At 47.7% G+C, this 16,109-nt stretch overlaps 5 protein-coding genes across 5 annotated transcripts; 3 read left to right on the forward strand and 2 right to left on the reverse strand.

Annotated features, from left to right (window-relative positions):
* Positions 1-719: 719 nt before the first annotated feature.
* On the forward strand, positions 720-3,401 carry N7477_003373 (uncharacterized protein; the record flags this gene model as incomplete). The annotated part of the gene is made up of 5 exons (XM_056965036.1): positions 720-729; positions 792-853; positions 927-1,203; positions 1,256-2,161; positions 2,212-3,401. 5 exons carry the CDS (start codon positions 720-722, stop codon positions 3,399-3,401), a joined length of 2,445 nt encoding a protein of 814 aa, XP_056824989.1.
* Positions 3,402-4,039: 638 nt separating this feature from the next.
* Positions 4,040-6,997, reverse strand: N7477_003374 (mitofusin; the record flags this gene model as incomplete). The annotated part of the gene is made up of 4 exons (XM_056965037.1): positions 4,040-4,401; positions 4,454-6,501; positions 6,562-6,610; positions 6,688-6,997. 4 exons carry the CDS (start codon positions 6,995-6,997, stop codon positions 4,040-4,042), a joined length of 2,769 nt encoding a protein of 922 aa, XP_056824990.1.
* Positions 6,998-7,175: 178 nt separating this feature from the next.
* N7477_003375 (ESCRT-III subunit protein DID4) lies at positions 7,176-8,096 on the forward strand (the record flags this gene model as incomplete). Its single annotated transcript, XM_056965038.1, has 5 exons — positions 7,176-7,181; positions 7,231-7,451; positions 7,502-7,562; positions 7,636-7,896; positions 7,953-8,096. The coding sequence occupies 5 exons, from the start codon at positions 7,176-7,178 to the stop codon at positions 8,094-8,096; spliced, it is 693 nt and encodes a 230-aa protein (XP_056824991.1).
* A 1,243-nt stretch (positions 8,097-9,339) lies between these two features.
* On the reverse strand, positions 9,340-11,726 carry N7477_003376 (fungal specific transcription factor domain-containing protein; the record flags this gene model as incomplete). The annotated part of the gene is given in 6 exon segments (XM_056965039.1): positions 9,340-10,215; positions 10,263-10,319; positions 10,414-10,533; positions 10,544-10,863; positions 10,905-11,382; positions 11,418-11,726. 6 exon segments carry the CDS (start codon positions 11,724-11,726, stop codon positions 9,340-9,342), a joined length of 2,160 nt encoding a protein of 719 aa, XP_056824992.1.
* A 2,907-nt stretch (positions 11,727-14,633) lies between these two features.
* Positions 14,634-15,043, forward strand: N7477_003377 (uncharacterized protein; the record flags this gene model as incomplete). The annotated part of the gene is made up of 2 exons (XM_056965040.1): positions 14,634-14,752; positions 14,851-15,043. The coding sequence occupies 2 exons, from the start codon at positions 14,634-14,636 to the stop codon at positions 15,041-15,043; spliced, it is 312 nt and encodes a 103-aa protein (XP_056824993.1).
* Between the last annotated feature and the right edge of the window lie 1,066 nt (positions 15,044-16,109).

The raw sequence follows: 16,109 nt of genomic DNA on the forward strand, positions 1-16,109 counted from the left end.
TCACCGATAGGTTATCTGTATTATGTAATACTTTTGATCAGTGTGCCGACCTTCGTCTTCATCGAATTACCGATAGTAAGAGTTATTAGAATCGGTAGTAGCTAGAACTAGTTAACCACTAGTTCTGAATTAATGAATTTTAGTATTAACCTTAGTATCTTAGTTTAGGAGAGCTATATTCCGCTTATATAAAATAGTATTATTAAGTTAAGATACTAGCTCTTTATATAGATTTATTTCTATATCTAGAAGGGGAGAATTAAAATTAAACAGTTCGTTGATAATTTATATATCGGTTTCGATCTATTCGAAAGGATTAGCATCGCTTATCTTAAACTAAATTCCGAAGTAGTTATTGCGAGGTAAAGTGGTGAGGCTTTTGGACAAAACTAAAACAGAGTAAAATTTGTTATTATAGGCATCAGTGAGCCGACCCACACGTTATATGATAAAAGCGGAGATATCGGTGAGCCGACCTCTCACCTCACCGGTGAGCTGGCCTGTCTTCTGTCGGTGACGCGACCTGTAGTCACGTGTGATAAGGTAGTTGCATGAATCTTATCTTATCAGGAAGCACGTGAGCGCGCATTATCGCGACGCGCGGGACCCGACTGACCTCGAAATCCAATTTACCCATAGCTCAGCACTATTACTCCCCGGTAGAGACGCTTTTCGAACCGGAGCGGGGCACCTCCAGATGATGAAGAATGGCAGGGACTATGGCCTCCGGTAGGTTGGCCAATCTAGTCCGTCCGAAAGCGCAACCCGATTTCTGACCCGCGGAGTTGCAGACAAGGAGCACCCGCTCGAGGGCGCAGTCATTTGCTTTACGTCGGTATCGCTGGAGCAAAGGGTACATTTTCCGCAAAAAAGCTGGCTTCATTGGCGATCATAGGTACATTTTGACACGCTAACATTCGATACAGACGCAACTCATCAGCATTGCAAAGGAAATGGGCGCATCCGAAAGACCCGACTTGACGTCAGACGTGACCCATCTACTCGTTGGAGCGACCGACTCTCCAAAATACAAATTTGTGGCCCGTGAGCGAAACGATGTGGCAGTGTTGAAGCCAGAATGGATCGAAGCTGTACGGCAGGCTTGGATGCAGGCAGAGGACATGGATATTCGAGCATTAGAGGAACAATACAAATTACCTACGTTCTTCAACCTGACACTTTGCATTACCGGATTCTCTGATAGTGAGCTCTCAGCATACTTGCGACGAATGGACAAAGCTAACATTCGTGGCAGTGGCCTTTCGGACCGAAATGCATGACAGGGCCGTGGACAATGGGGCTGAATTCCGCAAAGATTTGACCAAGAGCGTCACTCATCTTATTGCCCGTAATACGGAGGGCGAGAAATACAGATTCGCGACGCAATGGAACATAAAGGTTGTGACGGTCAAGTGGTTTCACGACTCCCTCGAGCGTGGGATGATTCTCGACGAGGAAAAATACCACCCAATGCTTCCACTGGAAGAGCAAGGCGTGGGAGCATGGAATAGATCCATTCCAGCGGCGAAAGCACATTCCGGGAAAGAAAGGTCTGCTACCACTGACAACGCCTCAAACCCCCGGCCTAGGAAGAAACTGCGCCGGGCTGCGAGCACCAAATTGGTGGGCCAAAATGAAAATATATGGGGAGACATAATTGGCGCGGGCTTCGCGAACAGTGAAACGACAGACCAAGGGACTGTCCAGACAGGAAACAGTGTTGAGAAGCCTAAACCCTTCATCCAGGCCGCAAAATCTTTTGCGAGCGAGACAACCTTTAACGAGACCGCGGAAACCCATGATCAGCCGGAAACACTTCAAAAAATTCCTGAGGGCTTCCTCCATGGGTCCTATTTCTTTATCAACGGCTTTTCTCCTAGACAGATGAGTGTCTTACGACATCATCTTCAATTTAACGGCGCCCAGTGTGTGGAAACACTTAGTGAATTCTCTCGCCCGAGTATACCCAAAACAGGCCAAGGACTGTACATCATTGTACCCTACAAAACTCACAGATCAGAAATTCCTTCGACTGACGACCTGGCCTTTGAGTGTGAAGTTGTAACCGACATGTGGCTGGAAAGATGCCTCGATGCCAGAGCACTCGTCCCACCAGAGTCGCATGTTGCAAGCACGCCTTTCCCGAAATTTCCACTCCCAGGTGAGTTCTCTATTACTTCAATTATAGACTCTAGATTTTAACGTTGCCAGGATTATCTGGGATGCGGATTTGCTCTACTGGCTTCGCGCGTATTGATCTGCTTCACCTCTCCAAGCTTGTGGAGTTGATGGGAGCAACGTATGACGAATATCTTACATCCAAAGCTTCCGTGTTGATATGCAATGATCCCCAAACTGCCAGTCATGACAAACTACGGCACACCACCGAATGGGGAATCCCAGCAGTATCTGCCGACTGGCTATGGATTTCCATTCAGTCGGGCCAGAAGAAGCCATTCGAGCCCTATGTTGTCCGAAGATACACGACTCAGAGCAGTGGTAGCATGTCAAAGCCAGCTTCGAGAGAATCGTCTCATCGCCAGACTGAAAAAGCACGAGACAAACCTGCTCGAGGCTCCTCAGGCTCTCACAAAGAGAGAATCGATAAGCCCATATCAGGAAGGACTAGCAACACACGAATCATGCCTGTCATTGGCGACGGATTCGCAAAAGAAGAGGGTCCATTCGAGCCGCCCAAACCGTCAGTTCCAGAATCACGATCTCCCTCACCGGAAACGGTAATAGGAAACCAGCATCGCGAAGATCAACCCACTTACCAACAGGCACCAGACGAAGCACCTTCAGCCGCAGCTCCATCCGCTTTGGACACAGCACTAAAAGGTCTTCTCCAACAAGCTCAAGCTGCCAAAAGCCGACAACATAGCGAGAACACCTCCACCAACGAAGAAGATAGTCACCCACCACAAAGAAGACGCAAGCCTCTGCTGGGACGTGCATCGTCTCATCATTCAAAACCTGAAGCCACTGGCCCCTCTCGAGCGAGTTCAATTGACACACTCAACGACGACGGGCTAGGCACTGCCCTGGAAAGCGCTGACCCGACCCGCGATAATTCACTGTCCCGAACTAACAGCCGCAACGGCCAAAGCCTCTCATCCATGTTCAGCGGAGGGAAATTTGACTTCCTGGCTGATAAACTTCCCGCCCAACTTGACGGTGAGGACGAAGAGAACCAAGAGCCTCAGATGACCCAGCTAGACTACGAGGATGCTGATGCGGCTGCTATGAGGGCCGAGTTCCTGCGCGATGCCGGGAAGGACGTTGGAAAGATAAAGAAGCCCGACGCGGGTCTATTTGGTCAAGTTCGTGAGTTGGAGGATGTTGGGTGGGGATCTGGGCGGCGGACTAGGAAGCACATTGCAAAATTCGATGATGAGTGATGTTTCCTTTCTCCATTGCTTTTATTGTGGAATGCGCGCAGGGGTTTAAACGGATGGTCTTTTGGGTTTGCATTGCGAATGGCGCTCCTTTAGCTGCATGGAGTTCGGCCGAAAGCTACATCACTTATCTTGCATTCAACCGAGAAAGATAATACATGATCACTAGAAATCCCGATTTTGTCAACTTGTAAGACATCCCATGATATATTCAAAAAACCCTGGCTAAAGGAGGCCACTTCCGTCGACATTTTCATGACCATCTTTGAAATAGTTGAAGAGTAATACTGTAGGAGATATTATAAAGTTGTTGTAGGAATCGGGACATCAATTCAGATGGGAATCTTGGGCTAAAAAATTAGAATGACCTCCGATTGCACCGACACGCCATGGCATAGAAAGACGAGAAAAGAGCGAGACTCCACTGCCATGTTATGAGAAGCAGTGACAAGTGTTCGCACAGCATAATATGACAAAGAGGAAGGGAATCGAAAAAAAGGAAAGGACAGGAGAAAATAAAACTGTACATGCCCAAAGAGATCAGGGTTATGAGGTAGGACTTTTGAGGGAGTGGGATTTGGAGCGGGGATTTACAGATTGCAGGCAGGGTGTATGGGATATTGATGCGTGCTTGTTTATCTTCACGCCTCAATAGCACCCAGGCCACCAGGCAAGGGAGCATCCAGATCGAGAGCTTCCACAGTGCGACGATTTTCACTGCTATCGCGGAACAGGTTCGCGAAATACTTGGTGGCGACTTCGCTCTCCTGCTTCACCTTGCTGACCTCCTGCTTGCGTCTTGCGAGATCCTCAATATCCTGGGCCATGCTGGCCTGCAGATTGGTTGCGGGAAGACGGAGAATGCGCCGAACTTCACCCGAGATCCGGTTGGCATTTGAATGGACGTAGTCCATTTCATCAAGGGTGGCTGCGATCTTCCTAGAAAGACGAGGAGGTAACGTGTTCGGAATAGAAGACAGCACATAAGCTGTTGTCAAGAGGGCTTTTCAAGAGTTAGCATAATATCCAGGCGAACAAAAAGCCTGGAAACTTACCCGCAGCAAGGATACTCGGTAAGAACATCCGACGCATGTTGTTCGGACCGACAGCCTTGATAGCACTAAGTGCGCTATCTACCCAGCTGAAGCCGCCGAAGACCCTGCCACCAAGAACAGTGACAGCAGTCATTGCCACACCAGTGCCTGCCATTTTCTCCTGGCGCTCCCAGAGACTAGCAATATCAAAGAAATCCCAGAGCTCGACTTCTGTGTTGACTTGCCGGCCAGTCAAGTGGCGTCGGCCGCGACGGAACATCAGGTCTGCACGGAAGTTGAGGGCAGAGAATTTGTCCTCACCAATGTGCAAAAGACCGATGTTTTGAATGAAGCCGACTCCCTTGACTGTCTTTTCACGGGCATAATCCTCACACCCAGTGACGGCTGAAGAAATTTGATCCAGCATTGCAGCTTTGAGATCCTCGGCGTATTGGAAGACTGAGAAGAGACCCGGATAGTCAACACCAAGGTCTGCCTCGGAGACCCGGGCGATGGTATCGTTCAGAGTGGATCGGGTATGGTTGTACACATCCTCACACGACTCGTCGATGGCCTTTTCAACACCCTCCGCAAGCTCGCTCTTCTTCTTCTTGCCGTTCTCATATGCAGGCTCCAGCTCTGATAATTCTTCCGTCACGCGCTTGAGCTCTGACTGTGCGATATCGCGATTGACCGTTGCAAGCGAGTTGAGATCAGCAAGCAGGTTCAGAAGATAGGTTCGAGCAGGCGCAAGCTTGGACCGGGATCTTTTCTCGAGCACAAAGCGTCGCAAAGCGCCTTCCAAGTTTTCAAAGTCCTGAATCTTTTCCTTCTCCTTGCCTTTGCCCTTGCCCTTATCACCGTCGTCATCATCGTGAGGGTCACTGCCTCCACCATCACCGCCCCCAGAGCCAGACTGCGGCATGGGAGGAGCCACAGGAATAGCGTTACTCGACACAAAGTGAACAAGTTCATCGGCCTCCTTGTATGTGCGAGGGCTTAGCTTGCCCACTTGGTCGAGAATCAGACGCTCACAACGTTGCTTGTCCCGAATCTGATCAAAGCCGTTCACCACCATGAAAATGTAAGCCTTCTCATGTGCAGCGTTTAAAATGAATTCCTTCGCAGAAAGAGTGAAGTGATTGGCCGCAGACACCACGAAGACGACAACATCGATTTCCTCCTGTCTAGCAAAGACGGCGGTTGTCTTCAATGAGTCCGAATTCAAGCCTGGCGCATCGATTAAGGCGATATCAACCACACCGTTGTTGAGGAGAGACTCGTCAATAGATCGGACATCCTTAACGTAGACCTTGCACTGCATGTACTTAGAGTTGTCCACCACAATGTTCTCAAGTTCGACAAGTGGATAAACGTCGTATGTGCTTTCGTCGTTGCGACTGTATTGAACGTCCTTATGCACTGCATGCACCTCCTCGATCCCGCCATTCTCCCGCGCGTCGAGCACCTCGCAAAAGAGACTGGTACACGGCTGTTGATCCTCGGGCAATACCTTCCGTCGAAGAAGAGCATTGCAAAATGTTGACTTTCCAGCGTTCAAATCACCTGTGACCAGTACCTTGCTTGACGTATCCTCAATCCGGTCTCGCAAATTGAGAAGATGCTTGACGCTCTGGCTGATCTTGCCATCCAGTAGTGACGCAATAGAGGCTTTCTCCAACGAGTGTACCAGCTCAGCCTGAGATAGCGCACCCAGCTTGAGATCTAACTTCAAGATTGAAAATTCTTGTGCGATTTGAGGGGTCACCAACCGAGGCTCAGGCGCGGCGCGGCGCTCGGCAGTGGCACTCGATTCTCCGAAGTCATCTCCACCTGTTGTAGTCGCAGCACGCCTCAGCGATCCAGGCCGAGGAGGATCCGGTGGCCTGGCATGACCTTCTCCGGCTTCCGAGTAAGTACGTTGAAGTTGTGGCTGCTCATCGGGCGAAGAAGTGGCGTTTTGAACTGAAGGGTAGTGGGCGGGCCATTGGCGATTCATATCCTGCAGCTCCTTCAAAGTGTCTATGGTTCGCGAGATGGCGCGACCAAGTTTGGTCCGATTCGAATTACTAAAAAGGAATCTGTCAGCATTTCGGCAAGGCGGGAGAGTACGTTGAAGATTTGCATACTAAAGCAGTTGGTGAACATGGTTCGCGACGACTTGTTTCTCATGTTCGGCTAAGGCGCAAAATCTCGTGTTAGTCAAGCTTGACATGAAAAGAGTCCTTTTTTGAGGATTTCCCTGGGTAGCTCACCAGCAGGATTCCATTCGCCGGGGCGCGTCGGAGTATGTATGGGAGTCGGTCGGTCCTCCATGAGTCCAGCACGCCAAGCAGCGTTCGAATCGCTCTCAAGGGCACTTTCACCAGCGATACTGCCTCCATATCCCGAGTCCTGATTCAGCGACGTCATCAAGGCCGTAGCGCTTTCCGAAGTCGAACCGTTACCCACAGTCATGTAGGCTGGTGGGGGTGGGAAGAAAGGGTTTCGTTCTTCATCTTCGCCGGGGAAGCGAGACGATCCAGCTCTCGAGGAGCCATCACCGGGGTAATATTCCTGACTCATGGCGAGGTTTGAGCCATACAAGGTGTTTGGTTTGGAAGTTGGATGGAGAGATTTCTAAGTCAAAAGTGACGTTTGGGCTCAAACGGGTTTAGGCGCGGCATGTGACCAGGTACGGTTACCGTTATCTTACGTCCCGCCTTGATGTCACTGCCCTCTGTAGCTCCCCTCAATCGAAATTATGAATGTGAGCTGTCTCTGTTTCGTTCTTGTTACATGGCTAATGTCACCCTTAGGTTATTGAATGGGCCTTTGGCAAGCGTATGACGCCTGCGGAGCGTCTGCGCAAGCACCAGCGGGCCTTGGATCGAACACAGCGTGAGCTGGATCGAGAGCGCACGAAGCTGGAGAACCAGGAGAAGAAACTTGTGCAGGATATCAAAAAGAGCGCCAAGAATGGCCAGATTGGAGCTTGCAAGATTCAGGCTAAGGATCTGGTGCGGACACGAAGGTCAGCGTAAGCTCGGGCGCCGCCTTGATCTGAAGCTGACTATAGAAACCGAGCAGATACATTCAAAAGTTCTACCAGATGCGCACGCAATTACAAGCTATCTCGCTTCGTATCCAGGTATGAGGGAAGCTCCTATGTCGACCTGACTCGACTCCGCTTCAACGCATGCTGACCATTGTTTACCCCACAGACTGTCCGGAGTAACGAGCAGATGATGCAGTCAATGAAGGGCGCAACAATGCTCCTTGGCAGCATGAACCGGCAGATGAATCTTCCCGCCCTTCAACGCATTGCGATGGAATTTGAACGAGAAAACGAAGTCATGGATGAACGACAAGAGATGATGGACGATGCGATCGACGAGGCTACAGGAATCGAGGGCGAAGACGAAGAAGGAGAGGACATTGTTAAGGAAGTGCTCGATGAGATTGGTGTCGATCTGGGCATGTCGGTTCGTTTCAATGTTTTTACCGGGACAAAGGTATCATGTGCTAATGTATCTCATAGCTGGGTGAAACACCTTCGGACATACAACAAGCCGAAGCTGCCAGCAAGGCCCCTGTTGCGCAAGCTGTTGGTGGTGGTGGTGGTGGGGGCACTGATGCAGGTGATGATGACCTTCAAGCAAGGCTGGACAGCCTCCGACGATGATAACCCAACTCCTCCTCCCTGTTTTCGTACTCTGTTTTGTTTATTACCACATTCTGCGGTGGGATTGAATTTTCCTCTTTGGCGTCAGCCTCATTTGACATAGTTGCCTTTAATCCCAAGGTGTTAGCGAAGTATTACAGTTGGAAATACCTGGCTTTCATGCCCAAGATATATTGACTCGATCTAGACGTGCCACTTTAACTTTGAAGGCCTAGTCGGCAACAGAGCCTTCTAGCCCCACAACCATCTCTGTTCAGAATTGTCATACCCATAATACTTGGGCACTGATGAGGGACAGGAATGACTCCGCTGATGCCTGGTCCTGTTCATGATGATCCTGCTCGAAATCTTGGAGATTTGGCCGTCTCCAGAGCCTATCAGCCTCTTTTACCTACTGGCTCAATCAGATAGCCTCGGCCACTCACCCAGGTGCTTGCTGAACATAGCGTGCAATACATTCTGACGGCTCTGACCCAACTACTTGTCAAAGGGTAAGTCCGTGTTGACAATGTCCGCCCGTCATGTCAAGGCCCTTACATTCTAGTGAAATCTATCATTATCCCAGAGTCTTTTTATCTGTGGCGAAGCATCGCAGGGCCTGAAATTACTTAACGTTTCATCAGTGAGAACGCCATACATCTCCATGAGCTGGTGGCGGATGTCGTGAGGGAAAAGTACCAATGTGCCCTGTACTAATTACCATACTTGAAAGAAAAGCATTGTACTTGTACAATTGATTAGGGCGACATGAGGCATCCTTGGTCAAGGAGATGAGGTCAGTCGATGGATTCTCAATCCTTATCATCCGGTCCGTACTTCATATACCAAGACCGATCATCTGAAACTATGATATAGAAAACATAAAAAGATCATCTGCATGAGAGCTCCTTTCTCGTTGACCTCTTCGTTCAAGATGAAATTGTTGACAAAACGATAACCCATCAACACTTGATGACTCGAAATGATTCAACATCATTCAATTCTCAGCAGAGGGAACTGAACTATCTTGTTGATTTGTAAAAGCGTGGTCTAAATGAATTACGCGAAATTGTGTACCTCTATTTTCAAGAACGACTTATAGTATATGGTATATACTCTATAGATTTCCAAGACTAGGCAGCCGCACTGATCTCACAGCAGCAAATGAAAGACGTCAACTATCATACACGAGACTCAGGACTTTTCAAAAGACACAGAAGTATAAAATTAGTGTGAATGGAAATAAATTGAAGCTCACCACACACTAGGCATTGTTTAGAGGATGTGCTCCCATAAAGTCTTCAGCGAGGACAGGATGTATACCAAACACAGCATCCCATAGGGTCCAGTCAAAATTCAAATGACAATCCGGGAAAGGTGAATGCTCAACACGTACCGCATCGCCAGGATTCGCATCTCCCACGGGAATCCATGGGCCTGTTCTTGGATTCTGATTTTGCAACATAGAAGGCAATGGAGCGAAAGGTGTGTTCAAGTTTTCAACTGTTGAACCATCGGAAGAGATTGTTGGTATCGCTTGATGCCCAGGGAGACTTTGTGAAGTGAAGATGGCAGAATTTGTTTGCTGAGAGCGATGTCGATTTGAAGGATCATAAAACCTATCTTGTGGCAATGACTGTTGGGCAAAGATCCCTAAATCACCATTGAAATTGGGATTTTGGTTGTTCATCGACTGGGTATGTGATGGACCATCCAATTGCTGTTGCGACGGTCCACTAGAATGACAAGTGTCAGAAGATGGACGACTGCTAGACCGGCAAGTAGTCATTGTGGACAAAACAAACCTTGCATTAGTTTGATCATTCTGAACCCAAAGAATGTCAGGATTTAGGCCAATTTTCAGCCAAGAAATTCGACGGAGATTTCGTATCATAGACCATGCTTCACGACCTTCCTCTTGGAGAAGTCTTCGAGCCATAGAATCCCTGTCGACTCCAACAACACCCCCGTCGGGTCCCAAAAGTGCCATTACATTGTCGATCAACAGGCGCGAAGTTAAAGCCTCGAGACTATGCGGTCGCTCATAAAGGTCAACGAGTAATATCCTTGCAAATTTTAGAACATCAACTGCAAATAGAGTGGAAGACCATACATAATTGCATGCAATGGCTGATGGTTTCTGGCTTTCATTAGCCTCTTATATGTGACATTTCAAGGGACACGCACCCTGGCCAACTCCAGTGAAAATGAACGAAGTTTTGGGTTTGTCGCAAGTTGGATAAACTTTTTGATAAATCCGTTATAATGACATAGTGCACTGCAACTTAGTCACACTTTCATGAGGCTTGTGCCAATACTTGACCTACCTTTCTCTCACCTCCGGCCGGATGGGGCTATCGGAATGTTTCAAAAAAGGTTGATATGCGACGCAGAATGCTGCAATTTGGTCAGTCAGATGAGACTCAAGGTGTCTTCTTTTCTGAGTCTTTGCAACCAACTTTGTCAACGTAAAGTGAGAGAATAATTTTGGACCATTGATAGAACGGGCCCAGGATTTTGCCAAATTTCGTCGCTCCACGGTTGTCGTGGGAGAGATTCCATGGTTCATTTCTGCAAATGTGATCATCCGTTGGGTCTTGAAATAGACAGGCTGTACAGAGAGATGTCGATGGATTCGAGCTAGGCAAGGGTATACAATCTGGTATTCTTTCGGCAATGTTATTGAGGGTTGTTCCCAGATTCGTCAGGATTTCACGAAGGTCTGCCAGTTCCTTTCGCTCGATTGGCTTCGTTGAGAGCTGTATCTTCAGGATCCGTCGAATGGCATCTGTCAATAGTGAATTAGCGTATTAAACTTCTTCATCAGACTTAGAGACCCACGAGCCATGGCGTATTTGCCGTTAGAAGTCAAGTAGCAGATGTGCACCTTTGAAAAGGCTTCACATGAGGCCAGGTAATCGGGAAGATCAGGACAATGTCCGCCCAACTTGATTGCCCTTTCGTATTCGGCTTCTTCTGAAGTGCCTAATAAGAAATCCTTTAGCTCGCTGGTTTCTCGCACATCCCAGCTAACATCATCATCAAGCAGAGGAGGGATACCAGTAGACAGAGCGTAAACACTGTCTATATGGATGATGTGCCACCAAAGACGACGTCTATATTCTGCCTTAGGCCCTTGTATTCCAAAGTTCGCCGGATCACGATGCAGCCCCAGTGTCTGAGCAACCCTTATGGCAAAACTGATGGTTACGCTGACGTCATTGGTTCTTCCTCTTTCAACATGATTGTCTGTACAATTAAATAAGCTGTAAGACTTGAGATGGACGGGTTCCGGAGAAACGAATGTCTACTCAACCAGCCTGTTAGCTGGTCAAGGTAAACCATGGAAAGAGCAAGTCTTGATGACACCTGAAATTCCTCTTCGAGAGTTTGCATGAAGGTTGTGACTGAACCTCCATACCAGATGGCGTAAAGTAAGGGAGTGAACGCCGGATTAGGACATGGCTCTCCTGAAGTAGAGCGCATCTCGTACCAATTCCCAAACGTATCGTATTCCTTGAGCACAAGAGGGGGGTGAATCACAGGGGTTATTGTCTGAATATCGACTATATAGGCATAGTATAGGATCTGGCTTTGCCTTCGAGTTGGAATGCCTCTAAGTGTCTGTGGTAGGGCGTTCTTTCCAGCCATCGGGGCTTGATTAGAACGAAACATAATAGACTCATTGAAAGAGCAAAATCTTTCAGCGGTCAATGAGGAATGCCTTGGCGAGTCTATCTGCAAACAATCGGGGTCACTTCCAACCGAATTGCTAGTCTGGCATTGAGGCCATGAAATTGGGCACTGATGGTTCCGAAACTTAAACAAATCTTTGATCTCCCTAATCTACACCTTCAATAAGCCAAGACATTCTCTAAGTGGAAACCATCTCGATGACTTACTTCGTTGGAAACACTGGTTCAATGCGCTGGGCTGACATACCTATTTAGGCTTATGAGCAAAGGGAAAGATGACTGGGACTGACTTCACCAACCTCCCACCTTTCTCCAAATCCAGGTGCTCGATATTTTGATGTTGTCTCGGACTGCACCAAGCAGAAAGAGGCGCACAGCTGAGGGCAAAGGCAACACTTCTTGGCTCGTCCCATGTTGCGGAATCTTTGAATTTTGCGGATAATTTCTTCTCTTGTGCCCCAAAGTCAAGATTTTCGCTCGAGTCAAATGAGCGATCATTGCATCGGCTGGCTCCTTGACCTGCAGAAGTGCGACGCTTTTTGTTGGTTTCTTCCAGATGTTCAAGCATTGATATCATAGTATCCAGTCGAGATTCTATAGAAGCAAGAAGTTTATTTTCGTCGGCTTCTCTATTCATCAAGCCGCGAGGACCACCTAAACCCTCATGAACGTCTTGCTGAACTATCTGCCCCCTTTGGAAGGCACTTCGTTTGGTCCGTTTGGCCCCGCCGGGTCTCTCCTGCTTCGAGGACATGGCCGTCAAATCTTGATCTCCTGTGGTCCGCCGACAGAGCAATTCATTTTTATTTCAATTGCCTGATTTTAGCGCAGCACCTATCTTAGGGTATTCCTTTGAGGCTCAAATCAGTCGACTAACATTCTGAAGATTTTCATTCAAGCAGTATCTTACTCGTTGACACTCGATAGTTCGCCGGTGGCATGACTGGTGTTCGGAATCGGGAGAGGATTGATGGGATCCCCCAGGGTGAATATAGGGGCTGGTAGGTTATGTCTGCGTTAGTGCGCCTGGCTTGCTAATGTTTGTTAGGACATATATTGTGAATATTATAGAGCTTCCTTCCGGTGTTTAGTATTATATAGACGTAGCTTTTAGTGGTGATAGTCCGACTAGGCTACTGCTATTAGTCTCGGGCTAGGTTTATTAGAACTTAGGCTCTTAGGAGATTCGACTGATATGTCGTAATATTCCGAAGCAGACGCGACTAAAATAAAAGCTTTGGATTTATTAATACCGTAATAGTGCCATAAAAGATTAGAACCCGTTCTACTCTTTTAGGGAGTTCGAGTTCTTGTAGGACGACTTCGAGATTATTAACTGATATACCCATTAGTATACTCTTACCCTTAAAAATGTCTGGGTAGTTAAGTTTATCAGAAACGGTAAAACTAACGGACTACCTCTTCTGGAAGGGGATATTGCCCGTTCTGTCTCTGAAGATATTCAGATTGTTGGAAAAATTATGTTTATCAACGGGGTAGTGAAATTGAATATGGGAGGGAAGACTAGAGTGATTGATTCTTACAAAACCGAGGTTTTATCTGAAAGACACTTAGTATCTAGCAAGTTACATCGTTCAATCCTTCAAAGACCAAAGTCACGAGTCGTGCGATAGACCAGCAATTTCAATGAGCCACTCCTTATTACCTCGGTACTTGCGAAATTCCGAGAAATTTAAAACTCGACAACGGTGTGACGCCGGGCTCATTGGCAGAAGGCGACTATACACAGGAAAGAACGACTCAGGATCCCGTCATGAGGAGGAGGAAAACGGTATGACTATGGAGGTAAGAGCTCTTTGAACTACAAAGGCTGGCTCAGCATGGCGCATTTCATGACTTGGTCTACGGCCAGGACTTCTAGTCGACAAATAAGAGTCATTTTCGGCCGATAGGTCAGAGCAAATGTAAAGCCACTTCCGCTCAACGCGCACTATTGGCTGAGTCGGAGCTACTCGTGATGGAGCGTTGCTCGTGGTGTTTGGACGAAAATGTAATAGAGTCAATCAGCTCTTCTATAGCGTTGGCGTTCATACAAGCAATGTCTAATGATCTTGATAAGCTGAGCTTGAGGCCTGAACACAGGGTGTAACTTCAATTAACGTCTCGCAAAGTTGATTGAGAAGTTTACATTCAAATGATCGACCTTTTCGGACTTAATGACATACATGAACCTCGGAAAAGCTCTGCCAAACAGACAAAACATAGTAATATTCCACCATTGAGGCTCAACATCTAGTGCAAGGCCCGCACGGTGAATCAGATGGTCCTTATGTTCAAGGTCCAAGAACCCATTTTGGCCAACCACAAGCCCATCATAACATAGCTGGATACCCACGCTAATCCGGAGAGCCTGAGTTCCGATGGTTCCCCGGTATTACTATTCTGCTCAAGACGCCCGACTGCAGTCACTAAGAGTAAAGGCACCATTGAAAGCTTGATTGGTGCTGGAGATAGAGCACAGTATTGGCACGCAAGATCACTTAGAAAACTTCCCAGAAAGGCCATCAAGAATTCACCGAGACAACTTTCACCCAAGAAAGAAGTCATAGCGCGACTGAGCGCAGCTGCTGTGCCGACAGCAACCAGTGTGAAAGGTATTGTTCGGTGTTTTGCGCGCAAGAGAAAGGCTGTACAGATAATGAACGTGATCTCGGAACCAATTTGTTCAGCGGTACCCAACCGTGAGACTCTTGTAAGATTTCGTGGGCCAGTGAATGGGCTCTCAATGTGGACAGAAATGCTTTGGCCCAAGGAACCGCCGAGTTGCAACATACAGGTAAAGTATAACGTATGTGCTATCCGTAAACTGTAGCTGGAAATACTATGAGACTTTCGGCCCATCATGACACCACAGAGTGGAATGGAGACGGCGTCGATTGCCAATGCCTGCATGAAAGCTGTGACAGTTGGCAGAGATGATATGCTTGAGGCATTCAAACTTATCAACTTTGATTTCAAGAGGTAAAACCGATAGAGAGAAATGGTCGGAGCACCCAAAAACTGGAGTAAGTTATATGCAATCGGTGAATGAGGACAATGATGTCGGAGTAGGCCCAAAGCGCTACCAAGACCGAACAACACGGGGGTATCAAGAGTACCGAACCGGGCAACATGAGCGTCAAAGCCGAGATGGATATGCCCTTTGCTATGATTGTCATGGCAACATTGTTCTCTGATTTTGACGACATCAAACGGTCCAAGCGACGAGATGCTTCATCTATTGACAGAATACCGCTCTTCATGCTTTCGTGAATTCCTTGTGCTAGGTAGAGGCGCTGCAAGTCGATACCTTCCTTCTCTTTCCATATTTCAGGCTCACAAGATAAGCCTGGACGACTCCAGTCCACAAGCATGTAGCTCGGTAAGTGCAAGTGGTGATCAGCGTCGATCGTTGCTACCGGCAATTGTTCAAGGAACTCCTCCAGAACGCATAGTGGTCCTCCATATTGCATCAGTGACCGACATAGTCGCTCAATATACCGCCTGTATTGAAGATTTGACGCGGATCTGGTTTCTTGGGTGTAATTACCGTCATAGGCCGCGATTGCGCGCTTTCCTCGAATTGATTGTCGCGACGCAAACATTGGAGGAAACAGAAATTCAAAAGATTGATCAAGGTAGATGAGGAAAAAGTCTTTAGGGGGTTCATATGAACAGTTTCTTTTGGATTGGAATTATTATGCATTATCCCATTGTCCGATCACAATGTGACTAGGCTTCAATTGCTCGTATTCGATGGTTCAACCAATGTTTTGAACGTTACTCGGCCGAGAATTTCAAAACCGCATAGTGAGTATGTTCTCGTAGCTCCGCGTCATTTCTTTCCGTTGAAGAGGCGTTGGCGCGGATAGTCTGAATGCCAGCATACATACAAGCTTGGCGCCATCTTTGTGGAGCCTGTACGAAGTCCAGCCGCGCAAGTCGCTCTTATCCGACCTATCCGATCGTTGGCGCTTTCCTATTGCTGAGGAGTATCATTTGTGGGCCCTGAAAGCTTGACCCTCACAGTAGTGAGGAAGATCAACCGCACATGTCGGCCGACAGAACTAGTTCCAGAGTGAAACCAGTGTGGCGGATGTGGACACAGGCTATTTGTAGATTCTGAGAATTCGATTTGAAGGTACACAGCTATATCTATTGGTATATCGTGGAATGTTAGCTTTCTATCGCGAATGGGATGATAGTGTGGCTCATCTATCTCTCGGTCGAGAGCTACCGAGCGCACTGCATCGCCACACAAGTGCCGACGAGGTTGTTTGTCTGTGACTCGCAATCGTGTCTATTGTCAACGGCTGAACATAATCAATGTTTGGCCATT

Source organism: Penicillium maclennaniae (assembly GCF_028827695.1).
Source record: "Penicillium maclennaniae strain IBT 15551 chromosome Unknown utg000003l:1.0-5670915.0:1.0-5674809.0, whole genome shotgun sequence".
Taxonomy (NCBI): domain Eukaryota; kingdom Fungi; phylum Ascomycota; class Eurotiomycetes; order Eurotiales; family Aspergillaceae; genus Penicillium; species Penicillium maclennaniae.